Source organism: Abramis brama, assembly GCF_963993115.1.
Source record: "Abramis brama genome assembly, chromosome: 15".
Lineage (NCBI taxonomy): Eukaryota > Metazoa > Chordata > Actinopteri > Cypriniformes > Leuciscidae > Abramis > Abramis brama.
Window position 1 is genome coordinate 36,472,192 of NC_139977.1, and position 20,882 is coordinate 36,493,073.

The 20,882-nt window shown below is 40.9% G+C and overlaps 1 protein-coding gene across 3 annotated transcripts in view; it reads right to left on the reverse strand.

The window, feature by feature from the left end:
• Positions 1-17,160: 17,160 nt before the first annotated feature.
• The window catches only part of LOC311096822 (uncharacterized protein), a 34,127-nt gene continuing 30,405 nt past the window's right edge, over positions 17,161-20,882 (reverse strand). For all 3 annotated transcript variants that reach the window (XR_014609123.1, XR_014609124.1, XM_084136225.1), the window contains 2 exons: positions 20,471-20,639; positions 17,161-20,073 (listed from right to left, as the gene is read on the reverse strand). Coding sequence is in view for 1 of the 3 variants with exons in the window: in XM_084136225.1 (XP_083992351.1) it covers positions 19,943-20,073; positions 20,471-20,639 (300 nt within the window). In the remaining 2 variants the exon portion in view is untranslated. The remainder of the gene's footprint in view (positions 20,074-20,470; positions 20,640-20,882) is intronic.

Sequence of the window (20,882 nt, forward strand, 5' to 3'; positions counted from 1 at the left end):
CACTCTTATTTCAACACTTTAACACTCTTATTTTAATACTCTTATTTTAATACTTTAACACTCTTATTTTAACACTTTAACACTCTTATTTTAATACTTTAACACTCTTATTTTAACACTTTAACACTCTTATTTTAACACTTTAACACTCTTATTTTAACACTTTAACACTCTTATTTTAATACTTTAACACTCTTATTTTAACACTTTAACACTCTTATTTTAACACTTTAATACTCTTATTTTAACACTTTAACACTCTTATTTTAACACTTTAACATTCTTATTTTAATACTTTAACACTCTTATTTTAACACTTTAACACTCTTTTTTCAACACTTTAACACTCTTATTTTAATACTCTTATTTTAATACTTTAACACTCTTATTTTAACACTTTAACACTCTTATTTTAATACTCTTATTTTAATACTTTAACACTCTTATTTTAATACTCTTATTTTAACACTTTAACACTCTTATTTTAACACTTTAATATTCTTATTTTAATACTTTAACACTCTTATTTTAACACTTTAACACTCTTATTTCAACACTTTAACACTCTTATTTCAACACTTTAACACTCTTATTTTAATACTCTTATTTTAATACTTTAACACTCTTATTTTAACACTTTAACACTCTTATTTTAATACTCTTATTTTAACACTTTAACACTCTTATTTTAATACTCTTATTTTAATACTTTAACACTCTTATTTTAACACTTTAACACTCTTATTTTAACACTTTAACACTCTTATTTTAACACTTTAACACTCTTATTTTAACACTTTAACACTCTTATTTTAATACTTTAACACTCTTATTTTAACACTTTAACACTCTTATTTTAACACTTTAACACTCTTATTTTAATGCTTTAACACTCTTATTTTAACACTTTAACACTCTTGAGTGTGTCTCAAATAAACTTGTTAATTTAACACTGGAGGTTTTGCGGTGTGCTGTATTATTATATTTATTGTATTTATTTTATTCATATCTGCTCACTATTTACTCAGTTGTTTGTGCGTGTTTGAAGTTTTATGTCATCAGCTCAAAGTCATAACTGATCAACAGTAAATATTGATTATATTCTTCAGTTTTGAGATGCAAAGCAACATGTCGAGTCAATAATATGATATGATTTGACAAACCCAGCCGTTGGGTTAAAAAATTTTATGTATTTTTTCTTAACCCAACGGTTGGGTTAGTCCATATTTGACCCAACTTTGGGTTAAAACAACCCTGCACTGTCCTGTATCGTGTAGGAGACTAAGATGAGACAGAGAAGTCACTGGTGCTAAAATAAACTAGTCAGAAATGTCTGTGTCATTACTTTACAGAGTTCTTTAAAGATGCTCTAAGTGATGTTGGGTGACGTCACTTCTTGTTGACGTTCAAAGTATTGTCAAACAAAAAAACGGAGGCTAGCTCGACCCTCTCCTCCTCATCCGCGCACTAACCCCCCAAACCCCACCCCAAATCATTCTTGTAGATTATTGGCTGGAACAGTTTGTTATGTTTCGTGGTGCGCCGGTGCGGGTTAGCTCAGTTTGTTTTTGCTGCCGTTTGTAGAAGCCTGTGGTTTCTACAGAGACCGCATTTACAGTGTGTTCAGGGGTACAGGCAGCGAGCAGCTAGTGAGGAGATGTTTGCTGTACGTGACAAAAAATTGTTTGACCTAAAAAACCTTGCACCTATAAAATCATTCAGTTTTACTTTCAAAACCTTCACATATTCTAAGGGGTTTCTGTTTAACTTTAGTCACACTTGTCCAAGAAAATGATCCCCGATCCATCATTTCCTTTACCTGCTTTTTGTAATAATCATGAGCAAAACGAGGCTAAAAATTGATCATTTTTCAGGTTCTTTCTTTGTTTGTAGTCAAGTTGTAGTTTATCTTGCCAATCGCAATAAAACCCTGACTACCTGACAGAATTATAATAAATTAAAGTTTTTCTGAAGCTGAACTTCTGCTGATGAAACTGCAAACTATCTTCAGTAAAACTTTTCTCTAATTTATTATAATTCTGACTCTTGTCTTAAGCATTGGTAGTTGTGAAAGCAGCTGCATCCATTCCCTTCTAATATCAAAATTTGGAAATGCTAACATATCTTTTTGGTAACACTTTATAATAACCATCATTAATAGATGGTAAATTGTTATTTAATATTTAGTTAATTGTCATTTAACTGTTAGCAAACAATCTTTTTACTTAATAAATACTTTGTAACCCATCTATAAACATTATTTAACCAGAAAGAGGCAGAGGAACATGATTTTTTCATAGCTTATCTTAATGTGCTAGTGTTAGGATATACGGTAGTGACAGTTTATATGACATTATTTTTATAAGTTACCAATGGATCTTGAACAGTTACTTCAAGGTTACTGCAAATGTTCAATTGTTGAAAATGTTCAAATTTTATGCACAGTATATGCAACAGCATTATTTGCACTGTAAACATTTTTTATTTATATAATAAATAAAGTTATATATTTATAATTAATTAATTATAATTATAAGGTGGGGGGGGGGGGGGCTTTTGGGGGGGCCTCCATGTCCATTTTGCTTGGGGCCCCCAAATTCCTTCAAACGGCCCTGGTTCCAGCCGATAACTGACAAGAATGATATGTGGCGGGTTTGGGTGTGGTTTGGGGGGGAGGTTGAGGAGGAGAGAGGGTCGAGCTAGCCTCCGTCTTGTTTGACAATACTTTAAACGTCAACAGGAAGTGACGTCATCACTTAGAGCAGCTTTAAGACATTTCGGGGATGAGCTCATCCTAATATATACTTTGGAGTTGAATCTGGGTTGAGGCAGACTCATTTCTTAGTTTTAAAGCTGTTGAGATAATTGAAAAACTTTTGTCCAGCAATTTGTATGTCAGGGTGGCAGAGCTGCAAATATGGCTCTTTTATTAATAAGGTAATTACAGTGCAGATGATAATGCATCATCCAGAGGAGCTCAACTGATGACAGGATTGTAGATCTCTATCAAACACTGGTAAAACTGATCATATAAAGTACGGGTTGGTTGGTAAATTTTCCATGTCAGGTGAATGTAAACTCTTGAAATGTTAACAACTGAAACTTGTTTAAATGCATTGTTCATGACTCAAAAATATGCATTACATCAGTTTTTAAAACAATCTTTAAAAAACACCTTTTTGAAGCTTTATTTGCTTTCTATTTTTATATAGAGTTTTGCACTGATTTAGCAGAATATAAATGTCTAATAAACTGCACGTTGTCATATACTGCGGTGTATCTGCACTTTTTCACAAAGACCAACACAGGGAAGTTTAATGATTATAAAAGGTTTATGAAAAATAAGGAGCAAGGAAAGGCTTGAAAATCCAAGGATCAGAAACTGAAGGAGAAGGTGTCCGTCTCCAGGATCCACTGAATCCCCTTTGAGCTTCTGTGTTGAAAGAGAGATAAAGGAGACAAAACAGGAGACATTATTATATTATAGACTAGGCTATATAATATGGTGTTTAGTATGATTCCCCATTTAGCCAGTATGATTTCTTTCATAAAACAGCTTGCTGCTTTTAAGCATTGTTTTTTTATAATCTCACTTATAAACTTCCATATCCATCAATCCAAAAACCAGCTGAGCTGAAACATAATATAGACAAGTAATAGTCAACAGAATCACAATCCTAAAAACTCCACCCATACGCCTTTGCTGACTCTAATATGCAGTCTAAAATAAAGATTTTTTCATTAATTCTGAATGAAAAAACTTCATGATTGTAAGAGTCTATTTAATATGCTTTCTCTGCTTATTTCTGTTTTATGTGCAGTGCTGTATTATTTAAGAATTTAACAGTTATCCTGTATAGAGTTTACTTAAAAGTTTTCCTTGAATAATTTTCTTTGTATAATTTAGTTGAAGTTAGCTTTAAAGCCCGTCCTCACATACAGTATCTTCTGTTTTAGCTAAAGGGATTCAGGAGAAACAGTCTCTACCGTCTGACTGTCGAAAATGAGAAAATTGTCTAAAAAATTGTCGGAATCTAAGGAAGATATTATACGGATTTAAGACGTAAGATTCCAAAGGTATTGGAGTCACTTGAGAGCACTGTTTGGAAGTATTGGCCGAAATAATCATGTTTTTGCCTTTTTGTGTTTGTGAAAATAAATGTGCAACACTTTAACTGTGTATTTTTTGACTTGTAAGACACTTCAACTCCTCTGAATAAAAGCAAGAGAAAGGTGGCTTTGATCCTTGTTTCTATAATGATATACCCAACATTTAACACACTGTAAAAAATAATTGTTGGTTTAACTTAGTTACCTGGTTGCCTTAATTTTTAGTTCATTGAAATAAAAAATTTGAGTTAATACAAAAGAGATTGGTTTAATCAACAGAATCTCAAAATATTATGTTATCTGAACCATATTCATTATCTAAGTTGATTTGACAAAAGAAAAAAAGTTGTGATGACAAATCATAAAAAAATATTTTTTTACAGTGCGGTGCCTTTAAAGCTACACACATGTCAGATGAAACACCTTGTGACTTACAGAGAACGCCTCGGTTACGACTGTAACCTCGGTTCCCTGAAGAGGGAACGAGCGTTGCGTCGAGTTTGACGCTATGGGAACGCTTTGCGTGATGACGTCTTGAAGCACATGTAAAATCAGTCCAATGGTGTGGCGGAACGTCAGAGGCGGGTGACGTCACGTACCAGGAAGCTATAAAAGCCGGCCCGAAAGAGAAAACGAAAGCTTCGTAAAGTCTGAAGTCATGTTGACAGGCATGAAGGAGATATGGCAAGGTGACGCAACGCTCGTTCCCACTTCAGGGAACCGAGGTTACAGTCGTAACCGAGGCGTTCCCTTTCAAGGGAACTCGCGTTGCGTCGAGTTTGACGCTATGGGAACGTCTATACCAACGCCTCCATAGCTACAAATGTCTGTCCTGTGTGAAATCTGGTGAGCAGCACTAGGAAGACAAAACATGAGACCCTGGAGCAGAGTCTAGATCCAGAGAGTAGAACCTGACGAAAGTGTGCGGTGAGGACCAGCCTGCCGCATCACAAACATCCTGTAACGAAACTCCTGATATAAGGGCCTTAGAGGCCGCCATACTCCTCGTAGAGTGCGACCGGACAGCCAAAGGAGAAGGCTGTCCAGCCGCCTCATAAGCAAGTGAGATAGTCTCAACCACCCACTGCTCGTCCTTTGCTTAGACACTGGACCTCCCTTGTTAGGGGAGCAAAAGTCACTTTTACGCCACAGGGCAGCTCTGTGGACATACGCGTCTAACGCCCGAACAGGGCAAAGCAAATTATTAGCCTCCTGGTCCGATTTCGAAAGGGAGGAGGACCTCCAAGTGCCACGAGGGAAACGAGATACCAAAGGGGTCTTTCCCCACAGACATTCCACCCAAAGGAATGTGGTAAGCACCTATGGCCGCCACATAAACCTTTAAGGTGGAGGGGTCAGACCTGCAGTGAACCAGTCCTGCAGGAACTCCAGAACTGTACCAATTGGGCAGTTGACTGGATCCAACCGACGGTCACTACACGAAGAGGTGAATACTCTCCAGTTCAGGGCATAAAGTTTCCTCGTGGAGGGAGCTCTGGACTGTAGAATGGTCTCAACAACCTCAGTTGAGAGACCTGACTCTATGAGCTGGGCCCCCTCAGAGGCCAAGCCCACAGGTTCCACAGTTCTGGGCGGGGGTGAAATATCGAGCCCTCCGCCTGGGACAGAAGGTCCCTCCTGACGGGTAGCTCCAGAGGAGGCCCGTCGAGGAGCGACACAAGATCGGGAAACCATACTCTGCCCGGCCAGCGCGGGGCTATAAGAAGCAGGCAAACCCGGTCCCTGCGAACTCTCTCCAGAACTCCCGGGAGCAGAGCAACTGGGGGAAAAGCGTACAGACGTAGCCTCGGCCACGTCTGCACCATAGCATCCAGTCCAAAGGAGCTGGATGCGTGAGGGAGAACCAAAGTGGACAGTGAGACGTCTCTCGAGACGCAAACAGACCCACTTATAATTTCCATATCAGCTCCACCACCTCGGGGGTGGAGCCACCATTCCCCGGGCCTCGGCCCCTGTCTCGACAGAGTGTCTGCTCCTATATTCTGGACCCCGGGGATGTAGGCTGCCTTGAGTGACAGCAACTTCCCCTGGGACCACAAGAGGATATGGCGTGCCAGCGCAAACCCCCTTGATATAGGCGACTACCGACGTGTTGTCCGTATGTACTACACATGGTGTCCCCTGAGACCTGTGATAAAGCTCCTCAGAGCCCGGAAGACAGCTAACATCTCTAGGCTATAGAATGCCAGGAACGATGATGGTCTTCCCACAGACCTTGAGATGAGCGACCCTCAGGATCGCTCCCCAACCCGTGAGGGAAGCATCCGTCGTTAGCAGTTTGCGACGACAAGGAGCTCCCAGCACTGGGCCCTGGGACAGGAACCAAGGTTTCTTCCACATAACCAAGGCACGTAGGCATCACCGCGTGACCTTGATTGTGCGAAATGGGTTGCCCCTCGGGGAAAAACCCTCTGGTCCTGAGCCACCACTGCAGGGGCCTCATGTGCAGCAGTCCAAAAGGTATCCCGTTGGAAGCTGCTGCCATGAGACCCAACAGTCTCTGGAACTGTTTGACAGTGAGTAGCTGGCCTAGCTTTACACTTCTCACAGCTGCCAGGATCGAAGCGTGGCGATGACAGGCGCGCCTGCATCGACACTGAATCCCAAACCACGCCTAAAAAAGTGGTCCTCTAAAATAGAGAAGCACACTCTTCTTGGCGTTCAGCCGTAACCCCAACTCTTTCATATGGGCGAGAACAACATCTCGATGTTGAACCGCCATCTAATGCGACTGAGCTAAAATCAACCAATCGTCGATGTAGTTCGTGATGCGAATACCCCGGAGGCGCAGAGGCGCCAGAGCTGCATCCACGCATTTGGTGAAAGTGCAGGGTGATAAAGCCAGGCCGAATGGAAGAACTCGATATTGGTATGCTTTGCCCCCGAAAGCAAACCTCAGGAACTTCCAATGACACGGACGGATGGAAATATGCGTCCTTGAGGTCTATCGTGACAAACCAGTCCTCGGACTAATCTGTGGCACGATTGTCTCAATGTTAACATTTCGAACTTGAGCTGCATGACAACTCGAAGACCTAAAATGGGACGCAATCCCCCGTCCTACTTTGGAACTATGAAGTACCGGCTGTAAAACCCGGTTTCCCTGTTGGAGGGAGGTACATATTCTATGGCCCCTTTCTCTAACAGAGTGTTTACTTCCTGTTCCATAACCAGAACCTGCTCGGGGCCCACCATTGTGGGCAGGACCCCCATAAACCGCGGTGGGCGTTACTAGAATTGTATCTAATACCCTTTTTCCACGGTCTGCAGGACCCAACGAGAAACATTTGACAGTAGCTTCCACGCTGTCAAAGATTCTACTAGAGGTACCAGTCTCTCGAGACTGGTTTCTGGATTTTGTTGCTGTTGAGTAGTCGGTTCGTCGCCCTGTAACGGCGCACCGGCAGGGAACGACCAAACAGACTGCTCTAGCACCCTCCTCAGAGGGGGCGGGCATCCCGAGGCCACTACGTTTCCGGGTGGACCTTGAGATATGTGCTCGCCGGAGACCGCTGCGCCCTGTAACACCGGAGGCGGCAGGGTTGGCAGAACGGTCCCCTGAGGGCACCGAAGAGAGACGGCACCGTATTTTTCTCCTGCTGTTGAGCAGTCGGTTCGTCGCCCTGTAATGGCGCACTGGCAGGGAACGACCAAACAGACTGCTCTAGCACCCTCCTCAGAGGGGGCGGGCATCCCGAGGCCACTACGTTTCCGGGTGGACCTTGAGATATGTGCTCGCCGGAGACCGCTGCGCCCTGTAACGTCGGAGGCGGCAGGGTTGGCAGAACGGTCCCCTGAGGGCACCGAAGAGAGACGGGCACCGTGAAAAGAGGTGTTAACCGCTCTGCTTCGGGGGGACTACCCTCATTTGTCCTGAGCCCTCAGACATCAGGACTTTTTCCCAGCAGCCTTCTTGGCGGTAATAACGGTCCGCAGATCCGTTTTACCCCTCGAAGACTGCTGGGTTTGAGAGCGCCCTCCGTGTCCCCGAGATTTTTGTGGGGGAGCACGGGAGGAAACGCTCTGTTTCTGAGTGGCGCGGTGCACAACGCTCTTTTTAGAGGAGTGAGGCTGCTCCCGCTCAGCAGCCTCATAGAAAGAACGGCGGGGGAGAAGTTTCTGAAGTGCAGCTGCCTGTTTTGAAGCTTCTTGTGACTTCGCTACAGCACTATTAACTGCGTCTCCAAATAACCCTTGCGTAGATACTGGTGCATCTAAAAGAACATGTTTTTCTTTGTCCTTTATGTCACTTAGGTTAAGCCACAGATGCCTCTCAGTGGCCACCAGGGCTGCCATAGAGCGGCCGATGGATTTAGCCGTCTCCTTGGTGGCCCTGAGAGACAAATCCGTGGCTCTACGCAGTTCAGACACCGTATCAGCACTAATACCCCCGCCCTCCTCAAAATCACCCAATAACTCAGCCTGGTAAGCCTGCATTATGGACATTGTATGTAAACACGCTGCAGCTTGACCGGCGGCGGCATAAGCTTTATGAACCAGGGAAGAAGTAACTTTTACTGGCTTGGATGGAAGTGCAGGAGCCTTCAGAGAAAATGCCGTTGCTCGAGAGAGATAGCTCGCGAGCGTCTCTTCCACCTTCGGCATCTCCCCATAACCATGCTCTTTATAATTGTGAATGGATGAATAGTGTGATGTTTGTGCAGTATACACTCGATATGACACTGGTTTCGCCCACGATCTCGACACCTCGGTGTGGAGATCGGGGAAAAACGGCAGGCTCCTGCGCTGGGGCTGCGCACGAGATGGCAGGAAGCGTTCGTCGAGCTTACTTTTCGAACGAACGTCCTGCCTATCTTCTGGCCACTCAATAGACAGTCTGTCAACAGCTCTAGTAATGACATCGAGCAGTTCCTCAAACGCATGAGACTGAGGTGGCGAATCCTCAGACTCAGCTACAATACTCACAACATCCAACTCCTCAGAGCTGGATAGTTGCAGTACTGGTACCTCTATCGGGGGGGAAGAAACCGCAGCGCGTGCTTCCACACCCTGATAAGAGGCACTGGATCTATCAGACGGATGCTGAGATAAGGCAGAGCCCGTCTCAACATCCACTGATAAATCCATCTGTGAACCCCAGGTCTGAGATCGACGCCGTGCCTCGGCAGCGGCGGGACCCGAGCCCTGGGGAGCGTGGTCGGGATTGAACCGAGCCAAGCGGGATCGGAGCGTACGCAATGGAAGCGCACAGCAATGCACACAGTCACCACCCTCGAGTGCTGACTGGGCATGCTCCTCTCCCAAACAAACAACACAAAGAGTGTGTGTGTCACCTCCCGTTAAATAACGCGGGCAGGGATGGACACACACTCTAAACTGCTGCTCGCTCGCCATACTGAATATATATATATATGATATAGACAGACAACACCAAATATACAGACAGATTTCACACAGAGCGCAACTGAAGACTCAGAAAGCTTTCGTTTTCTGTTTCGGGCCGGCTTTTATAGCTTCCTGGTACGTGACGTCACCCGCCTCTGACGTTCCGCCACACCATTGGACTGATTTTACATGTGCTTCAAGACGTCATCACGCAAAGCGTTCCCATAGCGTCAAACTCGACGCAACGCGAGTTCCCTTGAAAGGGAACTGTGACGCATGTTCATATCTACTTTACACAAACAGGAAGTTGTGTTAAACTTACACAAAGTTTCCTCAGTTTGTGTGTGAAGATGTGTGTGTGTGTAGAAGAGACCCAGTATGTGTTTAGTATCTTCAGGAAACTGAGTGTGATAGTTCTCTGTTGTCCAAATGACAGTCACATGCTCAGTGACGTGCGATGGGGTGACGGCTGGTGTTCCCAACTCTCTTTGGCGAGATCCAGCATCCCTCGAGGTCGTCGTCCATAGAGGAGTTCAAAGGGTGAGAAACCAGTGGAACTCTGTGGGACTTCTCGAACAGAGAACAAGACATATGGTAAGAGCTGATCCCAATTTTTCCCATCAACATCAATCACTTTCTTTAACGTTTGTTTAAGAGTTTTGTTAAACCTTTCTACCAGCCCATCAGTCTGGGGGTGGAATATGGAGGTTCTCAGTTGCTTCACCTTCAGTTGTCGGCAGGTCTCTTTCATCACGGTAGACATGAAGCACGAGCCTTGGTCCGTAAGAATCTCATCTGCTATCCCCACCCAGCTGAAGAGTTGGACCAGTTCTCTGGCCACAGCCTTTGAGGTGGCTGATCGGAGAGATATCGCCTCTGGGAATCGGGTAGCATAGTCAAGGATAACTAGAATATATCTGTGTCCCCGGTTGGATTTTGGCAGGGGTCCCACAATGTCCAGCGCAATCCTGCTGAACGGGGTCTCAATGATTGGCAAAGGAATAAGGGGATTTCGATATGTTACCTTGGGGCTGTGGAGCTTGACATTCAGCACAGTGACAACAATAGTCTTGAGTCTACTCACCCTATCTCAACCATCTGTACATTCCCCATGCTTGGCTCAGTGCAGGGTCTTGCAGTTGAGCAGTGCCGAACCGTCCCAGCCTTTTCTCCCTGTAGTGTGAAGTGTGGTGATTGGATAGACTGTCTCTTCGTCTATGTCGAGTAGGTCTTTTCCCCTCTGCAGCTCGCTCTGTCCAGTAGGCCGAAAATGCTTGACAGTCTTGGCCGACCAGGACAGGGACTGGCAAGTGATCCACAAACCCTGGTCGTACTTTGAACTGCCCCCGTGGGTTAACCATGCTTACTTCTGTAGTGGGGTAGTTTCTGGAGTCCCCATGAATGCAGGACACAGAGATCTCTCTTCCCCTGATAGGCCCTGCAAACTCTGGTTGGATCAGTGTCACCATACTCCCTGAGTCTATAAGGGCCTCTGTGTCCCTGCCCCCAATCTTAACAGGGACCCTAGGGGCGGCTACCCCCTCATGAGCCCAGCAGGTTGTAAGGAAAAGGCGTAATGATATGACGCAGCGCCTGAAAATAGTCCCCAGCTCAGTAACTTCCAACGTGACCTAAGTTTGTCTAACCTATTAGACCTATTTTCAGGCGCTGCGTCATATCATTACACCTGCTGGACTCATGGTACGGCAGCAAAGTTTCTTGATTATTACGCAGGAATGAGAGTATAGTTCCTAGCCATATCAGCCTAGAAAATCGCAACTTTACATTTTCCGTCGGTCTTAGTACACGATGTAACTACAGAAGAGTCAAGTTTTAAATAGGAAACATATCAAAACTCTTTGGTCATTTTTTTGAGAGAGATGCTAATGGTCCTGTCCGATTCAATGATCTATGCTAAGCTATGCTAAAAGTGGTACCGCCAGACCCGGAGATCGGTTGAATGGATTCGAAAACGGTAAAACTCGACTGTTTAACTCTGGGGGAGTTGTAAAATGAGCCTATTTCCAAAAAAAGTGGAGTATCCCTTTAATGCAACACAAATCATTCATGTTATCCAACACAAACGGATTAAGTAAACTTAAATTTTACATATATTTAAGCAGATTGAACACAATCAAATTAAGTTAGTACAAAATGTATAACAATTGTGTAGCTTAAGCTCATTTTAATGAAGCAATTTGAACAAGCAGCAAAAATATATATCTTTTTTTCAGTGCATCTGGTTTGAAGTAAATGCTTCTCTTCTTCTCTTCTTCTTCTTGAAGTAAATGCTTCTTCTCTTCCTCTTCTTCTTTTTGGAGCAAATGCTTCTTCTCTCCTCCTCTTCTTCTTGAAGTAAATGCTTCTCCTCTCCTCTTCTCTTCTCTTCTCTTCTCTTCTCTTCTCTTCTCTTCTTCTCCTAGAAGTAAATGCTTCTCTTCTTCTCTTCTTCTTCTTGAAGTAAATGCTTCTCTTCTCTTCTTGAAGTAAATGCTTCTCTTCTCTTCTACTTCTCTTCTTCTTGAAGTAAATGCTTCTCTTCTTCTCTTCTTCTTGAAGTAAATGCTTCTCTAGTCAGTTTTTCATTGTTCTCACCCAAAGCTAAGGCTGGTGTGTTTCTCCTGGACGCATTATCTTAGATGTCTTGCTTCTTAACACTTCATTATACTTCAAGTGTGTTAATGATTAGTTAATTTTGAAGTGTGCTGTTTTGAAACAACTTATTTTGCACTAAGTATATATGTATATGTATGTGTGTGTGTGTAAGGGATAATGTCTTGACAGGGTTAGGGTCTTGAATCAGCCTGCAGGGGTTGTATTCGCTATAACAACCGCCTCGCTCTACATTATCCCGCTTATTACATGGCTACCTACCAAATAAATCAATAATTTGACACAAAATATTGATTTAAAAAGGAGTTTATTGATTTAAAAACGATTGTATTGCTTCTGCTAAAGAAAATAGCCCGTTCCGTCTCTACGGTTAGAATCCTGCGTCCATAGCAACGCTCTGTTTTTCATGCCAGACGGTGTGTTAAACTCAGCAGCGTCTGTTAAAAAAAGGAATAACACACCGCATTCTACATTAGAATTCAACCAAGCATGTAATAAATAAATAAATAAATAAATAAATACATACATACATACATACATACATACAGTACTGTGCAAAAGTCTTAGGCATGTTAATACCCCCCCCCAAAAAAATGGTTTTAAGTCAGTTATTTATATCTTTTGCTGTAGTGTGTCAGTAGGAAATATCAGTTTACATTTCCAAACATTCTTTTTGCCATTAATTGTAATAATCCAGTGAGATTTGTGTATGCACAAGGAGTCTGACAGCAGCCGGTGTGATCTGATCTCACCATCATTGAGTCCGTCTGTGATTACATGAAGAAACAGAAGAAACTGAGACAGACTAAATCCAGAAGAACTGCGGGAACGTCTCCGAGACGCTTGAAGAAACCTTCCTGCAAAGCTCCCTGAAAAACTATGCGCAAGTGTACCTGGACAAACACAAAGGGTCATTACACCATATATTGATTTGAATTAGTTAATAGAAGTTAAATCAGAAATAAATTCAATTTGTGACTTTATTTTTGAAAGCATTCTGGGGGGGGGGGGACATTAACATGCCTAAGACTTTTGCACAGTACTGTATATACTAACATATATACATATCTGGATAAACGTTTTACGTTTGATTTAAAGGGTCTGGTATTCCACATTATCGTCTGTTTTTTAATTTTTTAAATATCTTAACTGTTCTGTTTTAGCTAGGCTTAAAAAGTATGTGCTTGTCATTTTGTTTCGACATCTCTGTGATTTAAAAATCGGAAAAGCTTCGGGACCAGACATGCGCAGTGTCATTGCAACACGTCTGTTATCGTTTACTTCCTTCAAATGTTCTATAACCCTAACAGATCATCAGGATCACATTATAGATTATAGAAATACCAAGAGTTCACTTTGAACACGGAGAATCTGCTTTTAGCTGCTAACAAATCACTAGTTTAATGTTGAGAGAAGTCAAGAAACTGTGGACAGAGTTTATCTGGCAGTGAACAGAATAATGAACTCTTCCTGAACACTCAGTCACAGTAAAGATTAACAGCGTCGAGTGCAGGAGCAAAGAAGAGGAACACAGAAACTGCTCAAATAAAAACACTTGAACATCTGTGTCCTGTTTAACCGTTTAACTGCTAAAGCGCATATTGGTTTGGAGATACAGAGAGAGGTTTCCACATCACGTGATGCGCAGAATCATCTAAAAAACACTGTTTCAGATAACCTATATTCTTAAGGGTAAAGAAGACTAATTTAAGAGGGTCTGAAGTCCCTTTTTATTATTTATGGAACATGCGGATATTAACAATATAATAGAGGAGCAACAAAATGCTTAAATATTATATTCCTATGAAAATATATTTTAGTTTGCACTATATTAACCCTATTTTATTGCTTATATCTGTGGCTATTATTGATTGCAATGTATTGATAACTCAGACTTCCAAAGTAAATACTGTATTATCCAATGTTGGTTTGTGCTATTGCACTTCATGTAATCTGGTGTTTGATTGATTGTTTTTGTACATTATGTGTGTTGTTACGTGTGTTCAAGAAAAGGCAATAAAAAACAGTATTACAAAAAGAAAAAGAAAAAACACTTTCACACAGAGAGCCATTTTGTTGTCCAAAGTGAGAACAATTCATAACTTTTATTAAACTGATTATTTTGTATATATGAGTATCTTGAGATGTTTTTGAACTATGAATATGAGCATATGTGTGTTAATCTTGATCAGGCAGATTTGTGATCCTGATGAACATTGAGACAGTAAATGAACAGAGATCTTACCAGAGGATCAGACGTCTCTCTGGCAGATGATGATGAATGATGATGTTTTAAATCTCTTTAATCTCATAATTGAAGAAATACATAAAATCACAGATCAATTGTAAGGGGATTTACAGTCAAACACCCAGAAGCAGAAATTATTTATTAAAAACATCCCGAGCTAATGTTTGATGCACATAATTTATTGTGTGGTTTTCCTAACCCCCATTTGGTAAATAGATTATCACGGTGGAATAGTTAGTATAGCATGCTATCTATGTCACTTTCATCACCTACAAAGCTATAGCAATGTCATGTCATTAAATACGAAAAAAATTGATTCTGGAACAGATCTGCGTCTTCCTTATCCCGTAAAAAAAAAAACATATTACAGTATGTAACCATATTCCGTCCGTTCGAAAAAAAAGTTGCACTAACTGTTCGTTACAAGCAGCATTTATCGTCAGGCAGACAGCTAACATAAACATATTTTTGCTAGCCTACCTGCTGCAAAATTACACCATTTGTACAAGACAAATAGAGCTATTTTATCCAGTGTAATTTATCACTTACTATCTTGTTTTACTTGCATAATTCCGCTTCATGATGACTGCCGAGGAGGTTTTGTATTTTGCCGGCAGCAGAGACGCGTGGTTGGCTGGCTGCTGTCAGCGAGGGGGGCCCCCTTGAGGGGGATCCCGATAACAGTGTCATTGCACTTTACTGCATTGACTATCAAAGGGGCGCTCACAGTTTGTCGTTGCATTTTATTCTTAACCAGTCGTTGTCTTGGGGCCCCAGGCCAGCTCGGGGCCCCAAGCAATTGCTTGGTTTGCTTGCCTTGTCGCGACGGGCCTGGGTGTAGCAAGATATATGAATTATATTCCACTTATTCAGATGAAAATGTTATTGTGTTTTATCAGCATAAGAGATTTGTTTGAGCGTTTTGTCTTCTAACATTCCTGACAGTAGATAGGTCAAACTTGAATATTTAAAAATAAAAAATAAAATAATTCTGTATGTACAATTTTCTTAATGTACTATATAAATATAAATAGTACATTCAGATTCAAATACTCTCAAGTTTTGCAACAGATTAATAGAGACAGATTTCATGAGAAAACATAACTATTATACAAGGTAACAATTTCGTATGAATTTGTTTGATGTGAACGTATGGAAACATAAAATGTTTAGAAAAAATGTAAGCGTTGAGGTCCAACCCTAAACCTAACTGTCAGTGGGGTGTATAAACAACCTTCTTTAGATTATCAGCTTTATCATCATCATTATTATTATCTTGTGCAGTTTTAGTGTTGTATGTGTTTGTTCTGTCCCTCTTTAAACTGAAGATAATATTATGTTTCTTCATGGACAGTTTCTGTGGATCCACACACTCCTGTAAAGAGTGGATCTGAATCATCAGAGAAGATCAAACATGAGCTGAGATCCTGATATCTGAATAAATGATGTGAGGACGCCTGAAACTAATGTAAGATCATGTTTGGCCATCATTTCTGAGATCACTGCAGCTCTGATGATCAGATGATCAATATTTTATTTATATTTCAGTGAATATTGATGAAGATGATGATGAACACGGCATGTGTCTCTTTATAAAGTTTCTTCTGGACTCTGGAGATCCGGACAGCATCTTCATTCATAACAGAACATGATGAACTAATGTTTCCAGACCTTCAATCTTCCTCGAGAACAAACGAACGGGAGAAATCAACTGTGTCCGTTTATTAGGCTTTGGAATAAGTGTAAATATTATAAGTGTGTAAATTCTATTATATTTTCATATAGTTAAAACAATCTATTTATGTAATTAATTTATACGTTTATTTATCAGTGAAATACTGCATTTTCATCTGGTTGTGACAGTATTGTGTTTTCCATGTTAAATATGATCCTCCTCATGTGAGTTTCTCTGACACACACACACACACACACACACGTTTGCATCATTTACTCCTGCTGTTTCTGTCTTTATCTGCATTATGTGTCATTTTGTTTTCCCCGTTTAAGAATATTCTTTAAATCAAGTTCTTCATTTCTTTGACACATTTACTGTAACAGTAAACTAAAAACTGAATTAATCATGGCAATAAAAGTCCAGATAGAAACACACTATTATAAATAAAAAGCATAAAATGATCAGTTGTGTGTTTGTCCTGAACACTTTCTGAACTCATTTTCTCCACGGCTCATTCAGTGCCGGTTACACTCATGACCTTTATTCTCCTGACACACACAAGATCATCTTTTACAGTAAAATAACAGATCTGAGTATAATTTACAGTCTAATCTAACACAGCAGATTATTAAAAGTGTGTGTTCACACATTAATGAAGTTTCTGTCAGTAATTACTCTCCATCATGTCGTTCCAAACCTGTAAGATATTAGTTCATCTTTGGATCATAAGTGAAGATATTTTTGATGAAATCTGAGAGGTTTCTGATCAGACTATTGTTCATGTGCTTCAGAAATCGGAGGCCAAGCATTAAAATAATAATACAAATTCAGTGTGTTTCTCAGCCTGATGTCAATGAGTGTGTGGCGCCAAACTCTAGATGACAACCTTACATTTAAAAACAGAAGAGGTTGTTTGGGAACAATGAAGCCTGAGAAATATTCTGTGTGAGAAGTTAAAATAAAGTTGGTGTTCAAAGTTCATAGGCTTACTTTAATCCTTAAGTTTGTTCAATTACAACAATGAAATGTAAAACCACATTGTGGCATTATTGATTCAAAGCACTCACTGCTGTACCATGACTATCAAGACTCAAGAGCATGTCAGAACACATCTGTCACGATCCACACACAAGAAACAGGGAGAAGATCCAATAGCAGTAAGTATTTTAATGGGGTATTCCGTAATCGTAATCCAGTCCAAGCAGGGGTCAAAACCAAGGTAGCAATCAGACATAAACAGGAACAAAACAACAGGCAATAACAGACCTCAGAAGTGGCGTGATAATTACAAGGACTCCGTGACACATACTAAAACAGACAGGGTTATATACACAGGGAAATGACAATACTAATGGGGAATTGGCTGAGTGCAATGATTAATGACAAGGGACAGCTGAGTGCAATGAAGAAACAAGGATCGTGGGGAATGTAGTTCAGAAAGTGACAGACACCGTGGGGAAGGAGGACATCTAGTGGTTGCCCAGGGAACACAAACCAAACACTGTGACAACATCAGGACACATCTTGACACCTCCTTCACGCAAAGTGATATTTTTAAATTGTAAATCTTAAGAAAGTAGGCTACGTTTATATATAAAAGAAAGACATTAGGTGGTGTAAAATGGTATTAGAGGCTGAGCCATCTGGAACATATTCGCATCACTTGAATTCACCATGAACAAATCAGAAGACCTACGATTTATTAATATTTTCAGAACGTTTATTAATCTGTGTTATTCAACGAGCCCGCTAATTTCTGTATAGTTGGCTAATCTTGCATGTACCCACTTGGAATCCAGACAAAGATTTGGACAAACAAATGCACAAAATGATAGGCCTATCTCTATATACACAGCTGACATTTCAACGTCATCGAATTAAAAGAAATCAAATTTCTTTTATTAAACGGCAAAAGTTCCGCTTTGGTGTTCGTGGGTTTAACACCATGAGCAGCCCCCGCGCGCTTACGGGACGTCCGTCGTGTATCTCACGCGCGCTGCAGGTGCGTGGAATCCTGTGACTGTGTGTGTGTGTGTGTGTGTGGCGAGCGATCTGCCCCTGTCAATGCAAATGATTGAAGAAAAGTCGCGGTCGAAAGCTGAACTACGGTAGCCTACTGACACATTTCAAAACTCGAAAGCTCTGAAAGTAAGAGAAGTGCTCACTAATGTACCTATACCTTTTTTTCTTTCACAGTGATGAGTACTAATATAACCCAACAATATTCATAACGACACATGAAACAACCACTTAACACTTAAAACAAATCCATTTTTGTTACCCAAGTATGGGAGAAAGAAAATGTTCAACCTGAATAATAATAAAACAAAAAAGTACCGCAAGGGAAAGCTGCAAGACAAATGAAACCCAACACTAAAGAACAGACTAAACCTTGAACGTTTTGCATCATGATTTAGCAGCAATCTCAAGCAAAGAGATCTTTACTCTGAAACACTATTCAGAAATACCTTCAAAAGCTGGACTGTAATTGTCTTGTCTCTATTTTAACATGGAATACTGCTTTAATAGAAAAAAAGTGTTTTCAATTGGAAAAAAATAGCTAATAAAAAGTCAAGTGTAACAGAATGCACTCTTGCATAGCTCATATATTTGCAGGGCTGATACGAGCCCTGATTCGTCTCATGTTTCTTTGCTGGCTTTTTGTGAATGACTGATGAATTCATGACATAAAAAGAGATCACTAATACAGAATATCAAGACCGACAGCATGTAAATTACAAATCAAACACAAATAGAAATGATTTAAACTAAAGCCCTATTCGGTCTGAATGTGCATCTCAGTGATCATGACGGACAATCAGTAAAGATTACGGCGACTTTTACCTTCAGGTGATACTAATCCGGTGTGAATAGACCCGCTGTAAATATACAACGCATTCTCATCCTTGGGCGTCATAATACTGACGCTTTTGACATTTCGTCGACATCGAACGCACATGGCACCCTTTAGCGTCAATATGAGACGCACAGAGCTTTGTTCGGTTATGGGTAGGTTTAGGTCTAGTGTAGGGTTAGGGTTAGACCGCTAGGAGGCGCCTTCTGGCCCATTTCTATCTGCGTCTCATATTGACGCTAAAGGGTGCCATGTGCGTTCGATGTAGACGTTCGATATGACGCCCTAGGATGAGAACGGGCTGAAATATATGTATATAAATATGTATGTAAATATTTCATCATTTCGTGTTTAAAAGTAGATTTGCACAGAAAAAGTATTCTCGTCGCTTGATAAGCTTAAGGTTGAGCCGCTGTAATCACTTGGACTATTTTAAACATTGTTTGAAATACCTTTTTTTTTTTTTTACCAGGGTAGATGGAGTAATGTGATTTACCACTGGACGTCTGTAATATTAATGGCCAATTCACACTGGATAAGAGATCTCAGTAAACCAGCAGAAGTGAGAGGGTTAACTCGATTTACACACCGCCTTCACTCCTGTCCTCATGTGTGTGTTACGCTGATTCCTGATATCACGTGTGCAAACACATATAACCTATATTTATATGTATAAAACAGTTATGTCCTGTTGAACGATGTATTAATTAACTTCAGATTGGATTGTGTTGGTAATAGGCTCTTATCTAACGCTAAAACATGTTTCGTGCCTCTAACGAGAGCTGTCGATCTTCTCTCTGATCTGAATGGTGTGTGTGAAACCCTTGAGTTTTGCCACAGACTCGTTCCAGCGTCTAGAACACAACTGATGCTTCTTCAAGCGTCTCCATACTTGAAAAAACGCGGAAAAATATAATTTTCTTCGGTGTGTTTCTCTGAGTGAGTTCACATAGTGTAACAGCGCAGCACTTCTGGGGTCCCGCATCACACATGACCAGCGGTGGCCAACAATGACGTTGGTGATGAAGATGATGTGATGATGAAGATGATGGTGATGATGAAGATGTTCAGGTCTTCAGCTGCTGATGGATGTCAGTGATGAAGATGTTGTGTGTTCTTGAGAACATGATGAAGGGTTTGATGAGAATCTTTTCTCAGTTTTGACACCAGAATCAAACTTTACAGGCTCGTCTGGATCACAGGACACTAGAAATCACAAATATATTGAGTTTATGGGATATTGTTCTCCATCACAACAATCACAAGCTTCAATAGTCTATAGCTTTAATAGTGCAGAAAGTCTGAAGAATCAGTTTGAATAGTAAATCTACTCTCTTGATAATTTGGGGTTAAAATGGTAAACGGACTGCATTTATACAGCGCTTCCAACAGACCCACGGCCACCAAAGCGCTTTACATATCGCCTCACATTCACCCATTCACTCACTCATTCATACACCGACAATTATATTAGAAATAACCCCAACAAGTAACCCAACTATGGGTTGGTGTAGAACTTTCCCAACTGTGGGTTATTTGTAAATCTAACAACAGGAATAAAATGTGTTGAAGAATTAAAGTTCAATAATGATCAAACACTCACAGTCTGGCTTTCTTCTCTCCATACTGCTCGATCTATCAAGTCTCTGTCCTCTTTCCTCTGGAGATTCACTGGTTTGTGTCTCATTTCTGTCCTCCATTTTTCTCTCAGTCTTCTTGTTTTCTGCTGATCTGTGATTTCTGCTGATTTTCTTTCTCCTCTTCATTTGAATCTGTTCAATCACACAGAAAGAGTTTCATTAAAGCGATATAACATCATATCACGAGACATCAGATCAACTCCTGATCAACATCTGCATGAGCTCAGTGTTATTACAGCATCTCAGATTAACTCTACAATATTCAGAATAATCAATGATGATGATAAATGTAAATATATAGATGTGATTTTATCAGGAGTCCTGATCAGATACAAAACTGGTTTTCATCATAATTATAATACAGTGGCTGAACTA